This window comes from Polypterus senegalus, chromosome 13 (assembly GCF_016835505.1).
Source record: "Polypterus senegalus isolate Bchr_013 chromosome 13, ASM1683550v1, whole genome shotgun sequence".
NCBI classification, from domain to species: Eukaryota; Metazoa; Chordata; class Cladistia; order Polypteriformes; family Polypteridae; genus Polypterus; species Polypterus senegalus.
The window spans coordinates 54,938,567-54,962,232 of NC_053166.1; the positions used below are offsets into that span (position 1 = coordinate 54,938,567).

The window sequence follows — 23,666 nt, forward strand, 5'->3', positions numbered from 1 at the left end:
GTCAAGCTGTGATATTACTATTGTTGTTCACTGGAGGACTTCGCTATATGCACAAGCGTACACAAGACGCAATGACATACATACGTCATTATGGCCGTCCTGACTTATTCATCACATTCACTTGCCATCCTAAATGGACTGACATCACTGAAGTTCTCCTTCCAAGTCAAAAACCTCACGATCACCACGACCTTATCAGTCATGTATTTCATCTGCAAATTTGCAAAATGATGGACTTGATTGCGAAGAGTAACATTTTCGAAGAGTGCCAAAAGCGAGGTATTCCCCATGCACACATTCTGTTGTGACTAAAGGATAGGATTAAGCCAGCTGTCATTGATCAAGTGATCCGTGCAGAAATTCCTGATCCACAGACTGACCCTGCCCTCCACAAAATAGTAAAATCCACCATGATTCACAGCCCATGTGGACCTCATAATATCAACTCACCTTGCATGATGAACGGAATATGCAGTAAGATGTACCCGCGTCCCTTCATCTCAGAAACTCAGACCGGAGAAGATGGTTACCCTCAGTACCGCCGGCGTGCACCGGCTAATGGAGGTCATACAATTAACATCGATGGAGTAGATATCGACAACAGATGGGTGGTCCCTTATAGTCCTGTGCTGTCCCGCCGCTTCAATGCTCACATCAATGTTGAATTTTGCAATTTAGTAAAATCAATCAAATATATCTGTAAGTATGTTAACAAGGGAAGTTCTTTGACCTTTGCAACCACAATGATTTTGCAAAACAACTTCATTATAATGAAATTCCATCATATTATGTGTGGGCAAACAACATGTTTTGTCGAAGGAAGCAGGGGAACACTGTACCAGGACATTCGGGAGTGAAAAAAGATAATGTGCTGGGACGGGTCTACACTGTGCACCCAAATAACTCTGAATGCTACCATCTTCGACTGCTGCTCAACGAAATCACAGGTCCCATGTCTTTCGAATCTCTCAGAACAGTTGATGTTGTCCTACATCCAACCTATAAGTCGCAGGGCACTTGGTTTATTTACAGGACGATATCAACTGGGACGAGACTCTACAGAAAGCTGCTCTGTCTCAGTCACCTCAAAAGATCCGTGAACTCTTTGCTGTCATGCTGGTTTTCTGCCAAATGGAAAACCTATGGGAAAAACATAAAGACAGCATAGCAGAAGATGTTAGGAGACAGACTGAAAGAGATCATATAGGAACAGAAGTCCACCAGTGGTTACATTTGATCTATAACAAGTGTCTACAGTTGCTTGAAAACTACGTGATTGCTATCGGTGGGGTGAACAAAAAGATTACATAAAAATGTGAGGCAACTAAAGCATTTTTTGAACACAATCCCTTCATTTCAGGGGCTCAAAAGTAATTGGACAATTGAGTCAAAGGCTATTTCATGGGCAGGTGTGGCCAAGTCTGTCGTTATATCATTATCAATTAAGCAGATAAAAGGCCTGGAGTTGATTTGAGGTGTGGTGCTTGCATGTGGAAGATTTTGCAGTGAACAGACAACATGCGATCAAAGGAGCTCTCCATGCAGGTGAAAGAAGCCATCCTTAAGCTGCGAAAACAGAAAAAACACATCCGAGAAATTGCTACAATATTACGAGTGGCAAAATCTACAGTTTGGTACATCCTGAGAAAGAAAGCAACCAGCTCAGCTTGCACTCAGCAACGCAAAAAGACCTGGACATCCACAGAAGACAACAGTGGTGGATGATCACAGAATCATTTCCATGGTGAAGAGAAACCCCTTCACAACAGCCAACCAAGTGAACAACACTCTCCAGGAGGTAGGCGTATCGATATCCAAGTCTACCATAAAGAGAAGACTGCATGAAACTAAATACAGAGGGTGCACTGCAAGGTGCAAGCCACTCATAAGCCTCAAGAATAGAAAGGCTAGATTGGACTTTGCTAAAGAACATCTAAAAAAGCCAGCACAGTTCTGGAAAAACATTCTTTGTACAGATGAGACCAAGATCAACCTCTATCAGAATGATGGCAAGAAAAAAGTATGGAGAAGGCTTGGAACAGCTCATTATCCAAAGCATACCACATCATCTGTAAAACACGGTGGAGGCAGTGTGATGGCTTGGGCATGCATGGCTGCCAGTGGCACTGGGACACTAGTGTTTATTGATGATGTGACACAGGACAGAAGCAGCCGAATGAATTCTGAGGTGTTCAGAGACATACTGTCTACTCAGATCCAGCTAAATGTAGTCAAATTGATTTGGGCAGTGTTTCATGATACAGATGGACAATGACCCAAAACATACAGCCAAAGCAACCCAGGAGTTTATAAAGCAAAGAAGTGGAAAATTCTTGAATGGCCAAGTCAGTCACCTGATCTTAACCCAATTGAGCATGCATTTCACTTGTTGAAGACTAACCTTTGGACAGAAAGGCCCACAAACAAACAGCAACTGAAAGCCACTGCAGTAAAGGCCTGGCAGAGCATTAAAAAGGAGGAAACCCAGCATCTGGTGATGTCCATGAGTTCAAGACTTCAGGCTGTCATTACCAGCAAAGGGTTTTCAACCAAGTATTAGAAATAAACATTTTATTTCCAGTTATTTAATTTGTGCAATTACTTTTGAGCCCCTGAAATGATGGGATTGTGTTAAAAAAATGCTTTAGTTGCCTCACATTTTTATGCAATCGTTTTGTTCAACCCACTGAATTAAAGCTGAAAGTCTGCACTTCAACTGCGTCTGAGTTGTTTCATTTAAAATTCATTGTGGTAATGTACAGAACCAAAATTAGAAAAAAGTTGTCTGTCCAAATATTTATGGACCTGTGTGTGTGTGTGTGTACATACCTGTATACATACTGTTTAAAAGATTCACAGCATGCAAAGGTTTGGTTAGTTTTCAATGTTTCCATTATTCCATTATTTATACATGAATATACTACGTATGTGAATGAATATATGGACTTTACTTAAAAAATGTACTGTACAGTATACATTATGCTGAATGACACAGATTTATTGGAAAAGTTGGGATTTGAAAATGGAATATTCCTTTATAAATGGAACAGAGTTAATTTACATTGTTTTAATGCTCAGAAGATCTTATACAGGTTTTGTTTTTTACAGTGTAACATCACATTGTTGTGACCTTTTTAACTGAATACATCCAGAGTCGCAGCAACATGAATACAACAAGACAATCGGTAATACAGTACTTATCAAAAGTCGAGGAATAGTATAAAATCATTGCTTCCTGTTTTAAATTTACTGTATAATTAAGCACCAAAATTCCAGCCATCATTTTCAAAGCCCTGGGGTCATAGATATTGCAAGTGCAGCACATGATCAGAATGGACACTGTTTTTCTAATTATTAAAGATCACTTAACTGGTTGCTGTTCTTTGTTTTTTTTCAGTATTGCATCATCATGAAAAAAATTATACATTTACCACACTTCTTTCTATTTTTAACTACTTAATTTAACTCCAGGTTATTTCAGAGCATATCTTAGCAGCATCAAGAAGATGAAGTACCCACCTATCACAGGCACACTTACATATAAACATACGCATATCAGATCAGTTGTCCATTAACTTAATACGTACGTATCAGAAATATGGAAGGAAAACCAAATTAATGGGAAGAAAATCCAGGAGACATGGAGAGAATTTTCAAACTCCACACTAACAGAGGCCAGAAGTGCAGAGCTTAGTGGCAGGAATAGTGAACACTGCGGCACATATTTTTTAAAACAGAATGTTAGGCATGCTATAGAATGCCACATCATTTTCAGCAAGATATGGACATTCAGAAAAGGATTGGAACATGAGAACCACGGGAATTCAACATTGTACAAGTTTACATAGTTTATTGTAAAGAGGGGTGTTTAAAATGGAGTTGCATTTGGCAAGCTTATTCTCTTTCTTGGAGCAGGTATTGTAACAAGCAGGATGTGTCTGGGAAATTCCTGTTCTCATTAAGCACACATACACATTATTTCTCAAAATAATTTCCTAATCAGGAAAATAATAAAAAGTCCTACATATAAAATGTAAGGAAACATGAGGTTTATTAATTTGTATTCTAAATTACAAACAATGAAGGGCTTTGTCATTTTGATTGAGGACGAATATTTCAAATAAAATACATGAATACATTATAGATATATTATTTGGTTTATTTACTGTATTTCTGTGACACCGCATGCAAAATAAAATAAGCCTGGAAATGAAAATTGTCATTTTCACCTGACAAACTGGAGATGGTGGTCTCTAGCGAGTACTGTTTTTTGATTGGTGAATTGTCAACAGTGTGGATATAAATTATTGGCCATCAAGGGCAACATTTATAGCTAGACAGTTCAGATGCAGACTCCTGATAATAAATTCAAAGTTTCTTTAATTAAAGCAACTGCTTCACATAGAAATTCTGGGCAACTGCATCTTATACTCATATCCACTACTGACATGCACTGTAAGAAATATGAGCATGCACTTCACTGATGACTCCATCCATTGTCCAACCCATTATATCCTAACTACAGAGTCACGTAGGCAGGAATCAAACCCCGGGCAGGACGCCAGCCCACCGCAGGGCGTACACACACACACCAAGCACACACTAGGTACAATTTAGAACCGCCAATGCGCCTAACCTGCATGTCTTTGGACAATGGGAGGAAACCCACGCAGACACGGGGAGAACATGCAAACTCCACTCAGGGAGTGAATCCGGGTCTCCTAACTGTGAGGCAGCAGCACTACCCACTGCGCCACCGTGCCACCACACTGATGACTCACCAGTCTAAATGCTGTACTCACTTAAACTCAACATCTCAACCGTTTTAATTCTCAGATGTATTACATGTTGCATTGGGTTGCAAAGAAATAATTAAATAAATTCATCAAGAAATAAGCTAATAAGATATTTTTCATTACATATCTTATTGGCTGTCATTCACACATGACAGTGTTTTTATTTATTTATTGATACCTTTCACAATAAATTTATTTGTAGTTTTAATCAGATTTATGACTGCTCTTAAATAAAAAATACCATATAAGCCTAATTCAACTTGAGCTGGACACTAGTGAGGACAAATAATACTAAAAATAAGAGAATGTAACAGCAAGAAATAAAGTGACTAAAATAGAAATAACAAGCTACAGATTGCCTGCGTGTGACCCATGCTCTTGTACCACCTCATGAACTTGTGGTAGTTAATAGATTAACCAGAGAAGCAGCAAAATCTCAGTTTGCACAGGTTGAGTAGGTACTATACTACCTCAGAATGTAGATTACTTTTCACAATGATTAATTAGTAGTTTAGAAGTTATTTGACTTAAGCATTACTACACAGAAATAGCAAAGTCCAAGAGGTCTATAAAATATGAGGAAAAGGTAGTATTCTAAACAGAATTGTAAATACCCAAAGAATTTCAAAATTCAAAAACATCAAAATGAATGTAATACAAAAAGATAAATATAATGTAATAAACATTCAAAACCAAATCGGTTCAAAAGCCATAACACAAAAGCTTTTATACGAAAGAAATAAGTCACAAACCAAAAAAAAAAAAAAAAAAGCAAACCACAGATCACCAGCCTGCAATGATGGAAGCACGAAAGTTAGCTGAACAACAAAAGCAGAAATAAATAGCTAAGCCTCCAGACTGTGCCTGCTGGGCTCTTAAGATGGCCACTGGTAGCTGCCACGGTAACAGAACATCAGTAGTCTCCCTCGGCTCAACATAAAAATGAATAAGAGAAATACAATAAAAAAGGATGCAGTACTCTTCTTCTTTTGGCTGCTCCCGTTAGGGGTTGCCACAGCAGATCATCTTCTTCCATATCTTTCTGTCCTCTGCATCTTGTTCTTTTGCACCCACCACCTGCATGTCCTCTCTCACCACAGCCATAAACCTTCTCTCTTCCTCTTCCCTGACAGCTCTATCCTTAGCATCCTTCTCCCAATATACCCAGCATCTCTCCTCTGCACATGTCCATACCAATGCAATCTCGCTTCTATGACTGTCTCACAACTGTCCAACTTGAGCTGATCTCTATTGTACTCATTTCTAATCCTGTCCATCCTCATCACAACCAGTGCAAATCTTAGCATCTTTAACTCTGCTACCTCCAGCTCTGTCTCCTGCTTTCTGGTCAGTGCCACCGTCTCTCCAACCCATATAACATAGCTGGTCTCACTACCGTTCTGTAGACCTTCCCTTTCACTCTTGCTGATACCCGTCTGTCACAAATCACTCTTGACACTCTTTCCCACCCACTACACCCTGCCTGCACTCTCTTCTTCACCTTTCTTCCCCACTCCCTGTTACATTGTACTGTTGATAATGGGATGCAGTACCATAAAGAAAATGAAATAATAATAATTAAAAAACAAAATAAACAAATTGAAAACACGGGAAAAGTCAGAGATGAAGTCCTGACAAAATGAAAACATATAACAAGCAAGACTAGCACTCAGGAAATAAGCATATGATTTATATGGAACTAGATTTGTGGCATGAAGTGGAGACTTCCTTGATAATTATGCATTAATAACACAAAAGCTGTTGACTAAATGTAGTGTTTTCTAGTTTTTGAGCTTATTTTTTACTTTGTATTGTGTTTAGTTTTTCACCATTTTCTAATTTTAGTTATTGTTTAATTATTTTTGTTTGTTTTTATTATGTTTTAATGTATTAGCAATCAACTGTGTAAAAACACAGTTTTCTTTATAGTTCTCAAATTATATACCATTCTTTTAGTTCCTGTTAACTGAATACATACAATTTTGCTGTCTGTGACAGAAGTCAATCACTTCAAGATAATAACAGCAATATATATTTCATGATTCTGACTATATGTTATCTACATATTTTGAAAGTGTATTTTAGGGAGTTTTGAAATACTGTTGAAGTACACAAAAGTAATAGCAGAATATAACAGTAAAAGCAGAAATACAGATGAAAGGTTTTCCATGTACATAGTGCATTTCTTAAGTATTCTTAAATAGTCTTAAATAGTTCTTAAATATTATTTACACCAAATATTGAACATTTGTTACAGCAACATCTCAGTCCATTCACTTAATAATAAGCAACATGCAAAACCTAGGGAGCTCCCTGTGAGCCCAGTTTTGATGGATGTAATTTAACAACTCATGAAGGAATAAACACATTTTGGCAATTGGGAAAAAATGAAGGACACACTTCTAATATCCAGCTGTATAACAATACTGCAGTTACACACATAGACATGGGTAGAATATGCAAACTTCATACAGACTGACCATGCTAGCAATCAAACCAGAACTCAGGCACTGTGTAGTAATAATAATAATAATAATAATAATAAAACATTTTATTTATATAGCTCCATTCCCATTCTTAAAACGATTAGATAGATAGATAGATAGATAGATAGATAGATAGATAACATGTATTTATAGGAATACAACAGGAATTAAAGCAAAATGACATTATTAAAAAGGATGTAAATTAATATCATCCATTAAACATAATAGATAAATACATAGAAGTCAAAGTTCTGATTTAGGTTTAGGAACAAACAAGAAATTAAAAAGAAAACAATTAAAAAATAATATAATTTATGTACGCTTACATGTAGGAAGATCAATGTAGATGTTACAATCACCGGTGACAATGAAGAACAATGAATAGGATGTGCCCAGATTTCATTATCAGTCTTACAGCCAAATGTTGGTAGGCCATCGGCTATTCAATGGCTATTTGTTTGAAGTTCAGGTCACATCTAACGATTGCAGCCAGACTGTAACTGAGCTGCAGCTGCAAAGTAAACATACTAGACAGAGTTGCCTCACTTGCAGATATAAACTCAAGTTTTTCTTTTTTCTTTTTTTTATTTTTGTGTGACATATCAGGATTGGAGTCCACAACGAATCAAAGAGTTGTAGTATTTTCTATTGATGAGCCATTGTTAAGCATGGCAATCTTAGATGAAGAACGTCTGTTGCACATAAATCCCTCACCAGAGTTTATTCCAATACAGAGCAGGTTTGCTACACTACTCTTGTGATCATAAACCCTGAGCGGGATGGCATACGTCTGAATTAAGTGTGCTGATGAGCCCCAAGACACAGCCTGGGGATGTCACAATCCCCTGTTGAAATATTTGCAGAACTGCAGCATTCCAAGTATATTATTGCAGTCCAACCATTTGGTTTTAATGCAGTGTGTAATATAGAAGTTGATTACAGTAGTGTGAACTTGCTCAGCAACACTGTCCATTCCATATTTAAACATCAGCTTGAATAACCTGATTAAAACTAAACATATACATGTCAGAAGGGGACCTTGTTTTTCGATTTCCTGGATAATCCAGTTATTGATTGGGTCAGGGTTGTCTGCAGGATGTAGGTATTGCTGTTTGGCAAAGGAGTCACTGCTTTGAAGTCTGGCTGGTTGAGTATACAAACAATACAAAGTTGTGATAATAGGCCTTCTCCTCCCTTGGAGGATGTGTGCATTTACCTGACTTGGATATTACATGTCTGACGCTACTGGTTTCGAATCAGCATATCTGTACTTATTAATGATTGGTAACAATATATTTTGTTAACTTGTGTTTTCATTAATTGTTAAACCCAGGAAATGTAAATGTGCCATTGTTTAATCCGATTGTCCAGAACTGATAATGGCAGTGACTGAAGGAGATTTAAACTCCTGGGCAGGAGAAGGCAGGAGGAACAGTCCACTGAGAACGCTGCCAAGACTCGCAGAGAGCACAGGGGCTCACTGGCAGACCGGGGTACGAGGCTGCCACGACGTGAGACACAGGGAGGAAGAGACAGCTCCACAAAGTGACGCCGGTTGTGGGTCCAGCGAGAGAGGGAAGCCACATGAAAGGACCAAGCAAAGCTGGCAGACAAGAAATAAGGCGTGCCTAGGTCACAGCAATACAAGGAGCCCAGAGTGGAAAAAAAAGGGAACGATGAAGAGACGCTGACAGGGATTCAACAATTTGACACAACTTCTGTTGGGAAACGAGTGTCCGGCGAAAAGAGTACATCTGTGGACAGTTGAACGACTAAGTATTGGGGTAACACAGTGCGCAAACTGGACTCTGCACCACTAAAGGTTGTATCCTCCAATTCTGTTTTTGACGGACTTTAGAGTGTGGACTGTGTGCTTTCCTTCTTTCGAAAAAGGGAATTTCGAACCTGATATTGTTAGATTTTGTTTATGTTCATTTATCTTTTTAATGTACTTATTATTGTCTAGTGTAACAGAAGTTACTGTTGGTTTTCCTGAAATTACTGTTGTCTTTCATTGTGTGTTTACTCACCGCCCAATTTAAAGAAAAACCTGTGTACTATTATTGGTAAATTTCAGGAGTTCCCAGTCTCTTAATAAAACTGGGTGGCGTAGTCAGATATTTAAATGGTTTCTAAGTTAGATTACCTGTAAGTGTGACAAGACACCTGTCACATACATGTAATGTTAGCTTTGTTGAGAGCATTTATTGCATGCAATGGAACTACTTACTCTGTCACTGAAATGACACTACAGTATAAGCAAACAAGCAATATTGGTGTGAAATAAAGCTGAAATTCCTACCTTCTTTGGGATAAAAAGATAAAATCACTTTTTCCAGTCTAAATGCTCACTGAATTTGAAGCTGGCATGGCTATTTCAGCTTGACAAAACTTTCATGGCTCTAACCTCCAAACTACTTAGCTGTATCTTGCAAAGTAACATGTGTCCTGTTTTATACACTTTTTCCTTGAAGTTTCGTGAAAGTGGCCATTCGCCAAGTATCTGTGACTGACCATCAATTATGGCCACTGAAATCTACAGAATAAGTCATTGACAAGTGATGAGGCTTTGGTATTATGACATGGTTTTAAATACACCAGCAACTGCACACTCACTTGTACGGGGTGGTCCAGATCTAAATGCAATGCAGGAAAACAATACAAATTTGGGTGATTGGCGCTACCAGTCCGGTCAAACATTTCGCTGATTTGGGAGATCGTGTTCCTTTGCACTGCAGGCGGTCCAAATTCCTCCAACATCCTGTGTTGCACGTTGTTATAGCATAATGAAAATTGCATAATTAGATCTGGACCACCTTATATATTATGCAAAGACTAGTATTGTGAAAATCAAAATTAAAATTACAAAAACTAGTCTTGTTTTTATTTTTAAATAAAACTGCATAGTGTGGCGTAATGGCTAAAAAATGGACTGTAAACACCAATAAAATCTAATTACTGTGTATAAACTATTTTCATACTGCATTGTAGCTCAACATACTTTACAAATAAGGGAGAAGTAACAATAGAAAGAAGAAGCAAAAATAACTTGCACAGTTAGAGAAGGAAAAGCCAATATCTAATATAACAATATATTGTAAGTTCAGATTTCCAACGAGGAGAGGAAAACAAAAACTCCAGCTGCCAAGATTTGTGGAGATGAAGATAACCAAAAACTTGATGTTTTGAAGCAATTCCTGTGTAGCTTTGGCTTTATGTTTGGGGTTGTTACCTTGCTGGAAAACAAATCCTTTTCCAAGACACAGGTTTCTTGTGGACTACATCAGGTTTTCTGGTTTTGGCTTTTGTCAAACATGACTTTTAGTCTGATGGTCAGAAAGATCCATTTTTGTGCTTTAGACCATAAAACCATCTTCCAGCTGACTTCAGACTCTCTGTGTGCATTTTTAAGTGACTTCTCTGTTTGCCACTCTCTCATAAAGCTGGGACTGGTGCAGCACTTGTGCAACTGTTGTCGTCTACAGTCTCTCCCTTCTCTGCCACCATGGAATCCCTTACTAGTCTTCTTCTTGCATGATCACTCACTTTTTGTGGACAGCCTGCTCTAGGCTGATTTAGACCTGTGCGAAACCCTTCCCGTGTCTTATTGATTGATTTAACTGGACTTGAAGAAATGTTCAGTGACTTGGATATTGTATTGTCTCCATCACCTGACTTGTATACTTTTCAATCACCTTTTAAAATGTTACTTGAAGTGTCCTTTTGTCTTCAGTGTATTGGCTAGGCTACCATACTGACTCACCCCACGTTGGACCTTCCAAATAAGAGGCCTTTACACTACAATCAACTGAAAGCCCCTGACTATAGACTAGTGATCGCCACTGAACTAACATTGTGACTTTTAAAACCAACTGGCTACAACAGTGAGGATTTAATTGTGACATTTTAAATAGAGTGTATGTGATTTTTTTTTGTGTTTTATGTTTGTAACTTATTTAGACCACTTTGCAAAGATCATTTTTCACTTTTACATTAAAGAGTTTTTTTTCTATTGTATATTATTTAATTCACTGTGATTTAATGCTTTATAACAAAAAAATGTGACAACTTCCAAGGAGTGTAATCTTTTTTCATCCAGCATAAATCCAATGCTTTATGTCCCCTGCTTGTTTCCTCAGGTATACAGGCACATTACTGCTCAGGCATTTGGTCTTTATCAAAATTGTACTTAACCACACTTTTAGTAGAGTGTCCTTCTCTTGCCACCTTTTTTTGATTCAGTGTAGTTGGCACTTTTTCATCTTCCACTTTTTTTAACAAATTTAATGGATATATATGCAATACTTATTATTAATATTATGTTGTTTTTTAAAATTTTTATGTTGGTATTGCCTCGTGGTTCTTTCTGAAATTGTTGTCTACATTTCAGATACAAAATAACTGATATTTTTAATTTACCTACCAATATATACAGTGACATTCCAGTTATGTTGTTTAAGCCTTTTTTTCGATATCGGTGTTTCTCTTGGCATGTGTTGTATAAGGGTCAATATCCATTTATAGTATTAAATCAGTGTGTCACTACTAGATCTATGAGTTTTATAAGAAGGAATGCCGCACTGCTTTGCCAGGAGCTAAACTTACATTGCTTTAAAGAGCGTATTGTCTTCAAAATAAAAAAAACATTAGAAAACCATGCAGAACAATTAACCGCGTGCGATTGGAGCGCCGACTTCCCGTGCGTCAGATTTAATAATACCATACTGAGCTGCTCAAAAAGGCGAAAAATCGCTATTGGAGATTCGTTTTTCTCAGGAACTCAGAGGATTCAGAAGCAGCTAGACATGTCTTCGTTTGGAGTTGTTGCTGCCCTGATATGTCTGGTGATGTTGCTACAGCCTGTCTATTTATGCGGTGAGCAGAACTACAGTACAGAACAGTATCTACAGGGCGACTCTTGCAATAGAACAAAACGTAAGTGTCCAGTTTTGGTTTGTTTGCATTTTTGCTCACTTTCTTTTAGTTTATTTGTTTTCTCTTTTTGATGGCAAGGTCCAAAGTGTGATAGAAAGCACCACTCATTTCATCTACAGCACCAACAGAAAATTTTCACTATAACGAGTCGTTTTACAGGTGTTTCGTATGTGCATGGCATGTGATCTAAAAATTAAAAGAAAAAGGTAAAGGGCTTAGGGCAGAGATGCTCTCTTAGACTCACTCACTTACGAGAGTATATAGTTTGAACAAATAAAATATAATAGATATTAAAAAAATAAACAACAAGCATAGCATGGGGTTTTAATGTCCGTTTACCGGATTAAAACAAGTCTGCTACTCCGTAAGCAAGAGCATTCTTTGGGGCGCCGCCTTTCAAGCTGCTTCTTGCCGATAGATTTGAAACACTGTGATGTAAACAGCTGGTTAATAAAATGGATGGATCAATTGCAGGGCACACACAATTCTTGTACAAACAATTAAAGATACTATAACGTTCGCGGATTGGTCCTGAGCGATACAACGAGGCTAAGTTGCTCACGGACTATAAGGGTCCGTAGTATGGAGAAGTCTACCTAACAGGAGCCCGTAAAGAGCGTGGAAGGGGGATCGACGTTATGCAATGCACTATTTTAGACCCTCCATTGGCTTTGGTGCGTGTCTCTTGTGGAATCTTCTTAAGTATTTTGGTATAAATCCCCTCCTTGTGATCGAGTGCGGTGGGGGTGGGGGGATGGGCGGTGGGGTGGTTGTTACTCGGACGCTGGGAATATTAGGAGACTGCGAATCGGCTGGGGCGACGGATGCCGATGGGGCCAGCGAGGGTGTGGATGGAGAGACTAAGGGGTCAGTGTGAGACAAATGGGGCCGAGGGAAGAGATCGGTTCGGGTTCTAACAAACCGACCTCATAAAGATCCTTAAAAGTGTTAATCCATCACTTTAACTTCCAAGGGTCTCTATAATTTTAAACGTAGAGGTAAAGGGCAGACGGCAGACTATAGACTGCTTGACCCAGCAGGTGAAGCAGTTCTCACGTTTTGTTTTTTTCTTCCAGAACTCTGGTATTTCAGACAACCTGAACTGGCACACCTGGGGTGGACAGGATTTTTTTTTTATGGCGGAGCTTGAACTAATGTTCAGGAAGCAATCAACGTGTAACGGGAAAACACACAGAAAAAGTAGTACGTAATGATAAAGCTTAAGCCTAAACATGACTGGGCACTACATACTACCTGCAAGTAGTGTAAACGTGCAATACAGTAGGTGTATGGCTAGCAGCAAAACCCGGGTGGGGGAGGGGGGGTAAATGGGGTTGGGGTGGTGGGGGCGGAGGGGTTTGTGGGATGGAGGTGGCTTGGTCAGAGCCAAAACCATAACATTTTTGAAACCATCAGAGCACAGTATGGCGTGCTAAATGTTGAAAACAGAGCACATTTCAGCTATATGTTTCCAGCTGGCATAACATGCTCTTATGTTCATTGCTGCCAAATTAAGTTTTAGTGTCTCATGACCATGGATTGGAAAAATCTGGCCTATAAACTAATAGTAATTTGCAGCAATGGTATCCATTTTTTCCCTTTGGCATTCTTCTCTGCTGTCTATTCCATGAATGGTCAGTGTGTTAAATACACCTAATTAAAGTGTGCAATTATGAGCAAGCAGCACACTGAGGACTGAAGATGCTGAAGCTGTTATCAGCAGTAAACGGCACAAGACTCTGTATAACCCAGAGAACGATTCTAGTCTCATACAGTACACACTTAAGGATTTATGTGCTGGTTTAATGTGAACGTTTTCACAGGAAAAGCAACAAGCACAAGGTTAACTTTATAACATTAAACAGTTCTAAGGCATTTTAGTTCAGATATGAATTTCAGTCATCCTCAGTGATAAGGGGCAAATAACAACAGGACTTAGACTATGTCTGCAAATAAGAGTACACCACTCTTCTCTGTGTACCAGATTTGTATTAGATTATTAGCCAAATACTTTAATCTCCAGGCATTGTTATGTCATTTATGTTATGTTTCTGGAGACCCAGATTGCTGAATTTTGAATGGTTTCCTGATTTGCCCAACAGAAGAAGAAATCCTTAATTATCCCAAGCTGAGATGACCAATTGATATAAAGTACATTGTGATGATGCACCAACATTTAAACTTCATGTTGCTGTATCAGACATTTTGTTGGATGAAAGTTAAACTATAATTCCTGTATTTGATCCAACACCACTTGTTGCTTATAAGCTGTGGCTACAGTCCATTCACTGTTTAATGAAGCAGCTACAAAAAGCTTATGTGCTAGATGACATTTACTATCATAAAACCTTCACAAACAATGCATTGTAGAGAGCTATGTAAATTACAGGTTATGTGTTCTCACTGACTGAAGCACCATCCATCCATTTTGTGCATTCATTTTTTTCTCATTACAATCTTGAGAGCCTAGTTTGACATCCACAGCCATAAAACAGGAATCAACTTCCGGAAAGCGCTCTTATAATAACATGCAAATATATTTAAATACACAAAAACAAGCACAGCAAAGCATCAGAGCAATCATACAAACAAACATTCACACCTCACACAATCACACAGATGCACATTAGCACTCCAGTCCAGAGCTGTTTCCTGGCATAAGTGAGTTAATGACCATCTGAGGCCTGAAAGCCAGTGAGGACCTCCAACTCAAAAAAGAAAGAAGCAGGAAATAGTGATGGAACCCTAAAAAGGCTAGAAATGGTCCTGCACCAAATGATCATTTGCACAATTGCAAGTCAAGAATTGACCTGCCTGAACAATCTAAGTTTCCTGGACTCCCTATTGTTTTTGAAAATGTACAATAAACCAGATATGTTCCATGTTGTTTTGTTAGTGATGAACTAAACTCCTAGAACAAATTAGACACAATACTCATCTGTGTGAAACTTTGCATGATTCCATTTCAGTAATACCCACTGGTGAGGCTTTGTGGCTGCAGCAATGCCATGGTCCCACCACAGATAATAGTGATGCTGAGCACTTGAACATCAGGAGGTCACCCTTACCTCAGCTTCTTAGGTTAATAATGGGTTCCGGCCTGCAGAAAGGCTTTGGGTTCAAATTCAGATAACACAGCAAGTGTGAAGAATAAACACAGTCTCATTTACAATGTGATATGTTCACAAATATAATGATGGGTCTTTTCACAAATTAAATTAGAAAACAAAGGATGGTATCAAAAAGCATGCAGTTCCTTGGCATTATTCATTGTTTCAGTGTCACACTGGCCTGGGAATTAAAACACAACACTGAAAAATTTGTGAGGGCGAGTGAAAGCACACCCATACTTGAGTTTTGCCTGGGAGAGCTGAAACCATGACACATTTCTCTAGCCCTCTTGAGACTCATAAAAAGCTCCGTTCTATATTTTTTTACATTTTTCTTTTGGGCTAAGTTATACATTGTCATTATTAACAAACAAAGGACTACAACATTAGTAAAACAAAAGCTGAATTAGTAATATGTTAAACATTAGAAGAAAAATCTTGGCATGCACTGTATTTTTATTATCAGGTTATTGTTAGAGTATGACGAGGCAGACTAAACAAAACACGGCCTAAATTCATTACACCTCACTCTTGCTAGATAGCTTGCTTGACAATACTTATATATTGATTGGCCAAGCTAAATGGCTTTCTATTTCCTATGGAGAAAAATTAAATTTCATTACAATCATTTAACTTGCACTGGAAGTTCCTGGTACTCAGAGGGAAGACATGATAAAAGGAGTTTCTCACCCTTATGTTCAGAGGAGTCTGTTTTGAGTTAGAGGTCATATCTCCAAAATACTTTGCATCAAGGTTTTGGTGCTGACTAACATTTTTGTCATATAAGCCACCTCTTCCTTAATTATCAAATAATCCTATAACCCCTGTCCCCCTTTTATTTTAATCGCCAGTTGCTGTCTGCACTTGAGTCCTGTGGAATATCCTGACACTCTCTCTGTCATTCAACACTCTATGCCTGCTTTTACTTGCCACATTTCCTCATAAATACATACTTTCTTCTCTTTACTCTTTATTTTTCTTGTCCCTTCATCAATCTTCCTTTAACATCAATTTACCTTCTGCCTCAGGATGGTACTGACTAAGCTCAAATGCTACACTACCAGTCAAAAGTTTTAGAACACCTCAGTTTTTGCAGTTTTTCTTCAGATTTAATCAGCTGAAATGCAATTAATGATCTACAATGGTGAAAAGGTAAGTAGTAAAGTGCAAGAGGTTTAAAGTTAATTTGAAGTTTAGGGTTTTCAAAAACTGAAAAATAAAGAAATATCTGAATATTACAAATGGCTTTCTTCAGGGGACAACTAATAGGTTACAACCCATGCATGTTCTGCAGCAATTAATGTAAATTAAGCCTTGTAAGTTGAAACAAAGAATTTAAACAGGTTTCCCCAATTTCTGTTATTTAAACATCTGTCTGTCTTAAAGCAGAGTTGAAACAGACTGTATCAGTACACCCTCATTTAGAGAAATTGCAAAAAAAAAAAAAAATCAACTCTGACAGAATGAGAGGGGGCGGCACAGTGGCGCAGTGGGTAGCGCTGCTGCCTCACAGTTAGGAGACCAGGGTTTGCTTCCCAGGTCCTTCCTGAGTGGAGTTTGCATGTTCTCCCCGTGTCTGTGTGGGTTTCCTCTGGGTGCTCTGGTTTCCTCCCACAGTCCAAAGACATGCAGGTTAGGTGCATTTGCGATTCTAAATTGTGCTTGGTGGGTGTGTGTGTGTGCCCTGCAGTGGGTTGGCACCCTGCCCAGGGTTTGTTTACTGCCTTCTGGCACACCCAAAGTCACAACCCAATCAGAAGTCAAGAATTCATGAAGTAGATGGAAGGCAGTACCAGCGCAATGTCTCTGTGACAGGATGTTACTTTTATGTTTCAGAAAATAGTCATGCACTGGCAGACACTGGAGAATGCTCTTAGAGAAGTACAGCCCAGGCAGGATGGGCTGTCTCACCTACAATGGCTCAGCTGAGGGAGGTGCCATGTTAGAGATGCCACATGGAGACTGGCATCTCAGCCATAGCTGTAACTGGATGCTTATTTGGCTGGGACATCAGTGGCATGGAAGGACATGAGAATTATATTCCCCAACATACTAGATGGCAGACTTCCCAGGTTACAATACCGCCATGGATTCCCACAGGGCACATGAGAAACTGTAGTTCTTTGCCTCAGTCCTGTCAGGTTATATGTTTGCTGCCAGGGGGTGTAGAGGGTACTAGCGAGCTCTACTTTGATAGGCTTCAGCCTCACCCAGAAGTGCTCCTCAGTTTAACTGAAAGGGTCTACCTGCGTCAACTCAGGGAGCCAGAGTCAGGTGGAGAAAGAGATAGCTTGCCAGGAAAAGCAGAGGAGATATGACAGATTTGTAGAGAGTGAGAATTGTAGTTGTGTTGTGGGAAATGCTTCATTCTGTAAGAGTTTTGCACAATAAAACTCTTTGTTCATTGGAGAACTTTTGTCCAAGCCTTTACGTAGGGATATTGGGGAGCTGCAGCAACCCCTACAAGTCACAACTATTTTAATCAAAATGCTATGTTCCAACAATCAAAATGATCACAGATTGTGTTGACACATTATATTCCCTTTATCATAGGGCTTACCTTGACCAATTATGTTACCTGTGTGCTTTGAGTGCCCCAGAAGTGCCCTTGATATCTCCTGATTAGATATGGTAAATGGGAGAACATACCTTGTCTATAACCAAATTAAGTTTAAAACCAAAATATCTCTTCTATCTTTCATTATAGCATAATCCAAAACCAAATATTTTTATTCTTAAATACAAGCAAGATGTATTTTCCCTGAAACTTGTAACACAACACAATTCACACACTCTTAAAAGGGAAGCTTTTTGTTGGTGTTTTCTTTTTTAATTATCCAGTCTGGGATGACGATAGAGTGTATGGCACTGACCTTTTAAAACATTGATGTCACATGCCACACACTCACTCTCAAAATGGTAACATCTGTAGAAAAAATAAAATGGTGTTGAAGATGTATCAATTTATTAACACCCTCAAAAATAATTTAAATGAATACATAAAGCACAGAAATCAATTCTGCATATAGGCACAAAAATTCTGGAAATGACGCATAATAAGGATGGGAAAAATTAAAAAGCAACCCAATTATAACACATAGTTTACATAAGTATGTGTTCTGCTGCTTCTTGAAAGCATACTTTTTTTAATTTCATATTACTGTAAATTTGATTGATTTTATTGTAATCATTCCATACAAATAGATCATTTTTTACAAAACAAATCAACTCCCACCCCTGAGAAAGAGAGCATGGCCAATGGAGTAAAACTTAAAGCTAGTTAAAATAAGTAAATCGATGAATTAATAAGTGAATAAAGATACATGGAGAAGAAAAAGAAATGGGAAGAGAATCTACTTCCTCAGTGCTTTAAATACTTATTCTAAAATATTATTGATTAGCACCTGCCAGGTGTTGCACAGATCCTCTGAGTGAGAATTTGATTTTTTCCAGTTTCAAATAGTATAAAACATCGGTTTCCCACTGACTTAAAAGAGGAGAGTTAGGATTCTTCCAGTTTAGCAAAATAAGTCTGCGTGCTAATAGTTTAGTAAATGCAATCACAGTTTGTTTGTCCTTCTCCACTTTAAGCCCATCTGGAAGAACACCAAACACAACTGTTAATGCGTTAGGAGGGTTTGTGACACCAAGGCTGTCTGAAAGGCATTTAAAAATTTTTGTCCAGAATGATGATAATTTGGTGCAGGCCCTAAACGGCTAGGGATCTGCGCTGGTATCGCAAAGGTTGCAGGTTCGAATCCCTGTCACTGCCAAAAGAGATCCTACTCTGCTTGGCCCTTGAGCAAGGCCTTTAACCTGCAATTGCTTCAGGGGCGCTGTACAATGGCTGACCCTGCGATCTGACCCCAAGGGGTATGCGAAAACTAACAAACTCCTAATACAAGAAATTGTATAAGGCAAAATAAAGAACAAAAAAAAAAATAAAAAATATGTGACCCAGTGAGGCTGGAACTTGATTGCAGTGTTCGCAGGTTGGATCTTGCCCTGGAAATATTTTGTACAATTTCAAGAGAGACAGATGTGCTCGATATACTGTATAATCTTGAGTTGAATAATTGTACGCTTTGCGCATATGGAGCTCGAGTGAATTCTCTGCATTGCTACCTTCCACTCTTTTTCAGAGATGTTGAATGAGAGATCTTTTTCCCATTGTCCTCTTGGATCTTTGAAAGGGAGGGTCTGTAAAATGGTTTTATATATTACAGAAATGCTTTTTGAGTCCTCGAAACTGAGCACTATTTTTCCAGCATAGAGGAAGGTGCGAAATGAGGAAAATCAGGGCAGGTTCTGTTTAAGAAAGTTTCTAATTTGAAGATAGTGAAAAAAATGTGTAGCTGGAAAGTTAAATTTGGAATGTAATTGTTCATAGGATGCAAAGACGTTGTCTATACATTTTTGTATGTGCCATTTGCAGTACATTTACAGTTACAGAATAAAAGTCCGCACAAATTAGTTGGAGGTTGAAAAGACCAGGGAAGAGAGGCTGGAAAACTATTAAATTATTATTCTGCTATGGCCAGTTTTAGATTGTGTGTGTCCATGTTAACCCTAGGATGCAACTATTTGAGAGCACCATTCCAGAATTTGAATATTTGAGCCCTTACTGGTTTGTCCATATCTGAGGTCTACTGCTGGAATCTTCTGATGCAATACTAATGGCCCTAAGCCCAGCCAATGTTTTATCTGGGAAGAGCAGCAATAAAATAGGAGTTCAGTTATTTTTGAGCCATTAATATTGGTTAGTAGCCATACCTCGTGACTTTTGGGCCTAATTGTGGTCAGGGCTTCTTCAGATGATCTTTTAACAGTAGAGTCTACATGGATTGTATGTTCATTTGGTAGTTGTATCTGGTGCTGCTGTACTTTATAATCAGATAATGTATTTTCTAAACAGCAGAAAGATTTTTTTGCTGTTCAACAGTTTCTTTTACTTGTATTATTATTGGTACTTTGGTATTCTTGATGTCCCAAACTCCGTAAAATACTTTTTGTATTGTCTGCACTTGTATGTTGAATTTCCTGAGTAATTACCCAGTCCTTTTACACACTCTCAAATATCATTCAAAATAGACAAAGGAAAGTCAACCACTTGAATACTGGAAGAAATATAAAAGTTATTTGAAATTTTAATAGTGGTTTAAATTATTGAAGCAAACAGTTGGTTAAGCACAAAAATGCAGGCTATCACCAGAAAGTCTTTGTCCTAACATTGATAGCAACAGTTTTGAGAGAGTTTCCGGTCTATTGCTTAATTCTTGGTTGCTGTTCGCTGTCCTGTTCATTTGGCACAGGATAAAGATGAACAGTGCAAGGAAGGCTTGATGAATCTATAAAACACAGCACCATGCTGATGGACAATCTACTAAATTGCATGTTTTACCACGTGTTTCAAGTTCTGCTTACAAAACTATTCCAATAATACATTTTCTATATACTTTTTCTTGTGTCTGATTCTCTCTGTAAATAGAACATTTTATGAACTTGTTGGTTATTTAAAAGATCCTTGATGTTCACCTCTATCTTGTTTTATAGTCTATTACCTTAAAAAGGATGGTTATATAACAGCTCCAGTGACTAAAAACAGTTTTTTAATAAAAGATAAATGTGTTTACAGTACATGTATATAAATGTAGTCTAAAAATGGATCATATATGCTGCACAACTACTGTATATAAGCAAAGATCACAGTGATTTACTAATCATTAATGACTGCTCACATCAGAGCTTTTGAGCCAAGAATGTTTTACTTACCTGTCTTTTTATTGTCTTTATCATTTAAGGTATTGCCAGCATGCTGGTTTCGTTCATCAACAACACAGCAGCTGTGAGCAATGCTGCAGCAGGATTAATGAGCTCCGAATACATGATGGTGCTCCTTCCTCTTCTCTACCTCATTATTTTCATTGTGGGTTTGCCTGCCAACATGTTGGCTTTCTGGGTTCTGATAAGAAAAAACAAAATTATATCATCAACTATTTTCCTGATCAGTCTGACAGTTGCCGACACCCTTTTGATCCTGATGCTGCCATTTAAGATTGCTTACCACTTCTCAGGAAACAACTGGATCTTTGGAGAACACATGTGCCGGCTAGTCACTGCTTCTTTCTACGGTAACATGTATGCCTCAATTCTTTGTCTAATGTGCATCAGCATTGACAGATACATCGCCGTGGTTCATCCCTTTGCAGCTAAAGTATTCAGAAGCCAGAAAATGGCCTGCTATGGCTGCCTTGTGCTGTGGGTAGCCGTGATTGGTTCTATGATCCCATTTTGCATGATTACTCAAACCCACAGTATTGCCAACATAAACATCACCACTTGCCATGATGCTCTATCATCTGATGACCAAGCATTCTTGCTTCCGTACGTCATAACCATTTTTGTTGTAGGATTTACTCTGCCCTCATGTGTCACTCTGTTCTGTTATGGTTCAGTTCTCCGAACTTTAATCAAGAATAAAAAGAAATACTTATTTGCTGTCAAGATTACAGCTTTAGTGCTGGTGATGTTTATTGTGTGTTTTGCCCCGAGCAACATTATTCTTGTCTTTCACTATTCATATGAGAGTGAACATGAAAAGAAAGATCATCTGTACTATATTCATATGCTTAGCCTGCCTGTCAGTTCCTTCAACAGCTGCCTTGACCCTTTTATTTACTACTACTTATCTGATGAGTTCAGATCCAAAGTTAGATCTGTACTGAAGTGTAAGAAAAAGTCATACAATATATCAGATCAAAATACCAGCTCTTCATCACAACCAAAGTCTAAAGGAACCATAGTATCAGCATTAGATTCATGCAGGCAATAGCCAGGTTGAGCAACACTAACACATAAATGCATTTTAGTACTAAAAGAGTGTATGTTTTATAAAGAATATGATTTCTGAACAAACTTCAGACTACAGACCAACATGTGTAAATACAGCATCTTCTGTTCCAGTTTGAGGAAGCAAAAAGTTAATCACCCAGTGTAGCCTTAAGTGTCAAAGGAAGACTAGTAAGACTAAAAAAATAAAAAAAAAGAAATAAAAGAAAAAAATGGAATATGACCCTAATTGCATATAGAAGATTTTAGTTTAATTGCACCTTTAGTTTATCTTAGAGATCAGTCTCTAGACATCATTCTTGCCATAATGTATTCACCAGTCAGCCAACTCATTCATTTTATCCATTCATCCACACCTCACTCTGTGTTCATTTTTCAGCTTTCTTTTATTGTCACATGAAAAATATAACTGCTAGATTGAAACCGTGTGCCTTCCATGCCTTCCTTACGGCAAGGCAGATCACTAAGACTACAGAGAGACAAGAAATAGTTAGAATATACCAATTCAATTCTGCTTGTGGGGGTTATAAGAACCTCCCATAGACTATGCACTCATTTATAGGCAAACATGTAATAGAATTAAATAACTAGTAAATGGCTCTTACACTGATTATAAAACTTTAAGGTAAGCAGATGAAAAGTAAGATTGTCCAGTTACATGTTAATTGTGTTTTACTAGTTAATACAGAAAATTCAATGTCATGGTGAAACTTAAACTCTGAAGGAGAGGGCATACTGTTTAACGCTTGTAATTTCTTACAGTTTTATGAGGCAGCAAAACTAAATGAAGTACATCATCAATGGTACAGGATCTTTCTATCTTAATGAAAAAACAATATATTTAGCAGCTGTTTTACATCATGGCTGTCTCTGGGTTGGAGTTCTGCACCTGGGTGTTGTCCATTTGGAGTTTGCATATTCTCCTATGTTTCTAAGGTTTTTCTTTTAACATTTCCAAAGATGTGAAGGTTAGGTCAATCAGTGGTTCCAAACTGGCCCCTGTGCATGAATGAGTGGACACTGCAGTGGACTGTTGAATTATACAGGACTCTTTCCTGCCTTGTGCCCAGTGCTCCTGGGATGGGTTTTCTCCCCTTTGAACCTGAACTGGACTAAATGGGTTTGAGAATTCTATGTTAGATTTTGTACCTACTGATGTAAAGATGTTACATGACCACCATGTTAGTATTAACTTAAAGCAAAAAAAGTGTAATGTTTTGCTGATGCAAAGACAAAAATGCATTAAGTTTTAAGTCTGACTTTAACCTAAGCAGAAGTGTCATCTAGATGTATCAATCAAAGGTAATGTTGTTAAAATGGCCTAATTGTTCACTGTAAGTTTTTACCTTTTTTTTTTCAAAATCAGTGCTGTCAACATAATGCTGGCAAAGACAGTTATCGCTGTCACGTAAAGAACATGTTTTAAAACAGTAACTGTTTATAAGAAAGCAATGAGTATAGTACTAGGGTGTTGTACCGTGTTAGCCATT

General features: G+C 38.1%; 1 protein-coding gene across 1 annotated transcript; it reads left to right on the forward strand.

Annotated features, from left to right (window-relative positions):
* Positions 1-12,031: 12,031 nt before the first annotated feature.
* On the forward strand, positions 12,032-23,538 carry LOC120542877 (proteinase-activated receptor 3-like). The gene is made up of 2 exons (XM_039775583.1): positions 12,032-12,217; positions 21,129-23,538. The coding sequence occupies exons 1-2, from the start codon at positions 12,088-12,090 to the stop codon at positions 22,157-22,159; spliced, it is 1,161 nt and encodes a 386-aa protein (XP_039631517.1). The 5' UTR covers positions 12,032-12,087; the 3' UTR covers positions 22,160-23,538.
* Positions 23,539-23,666: the final 128 nt, after the last annotated feature.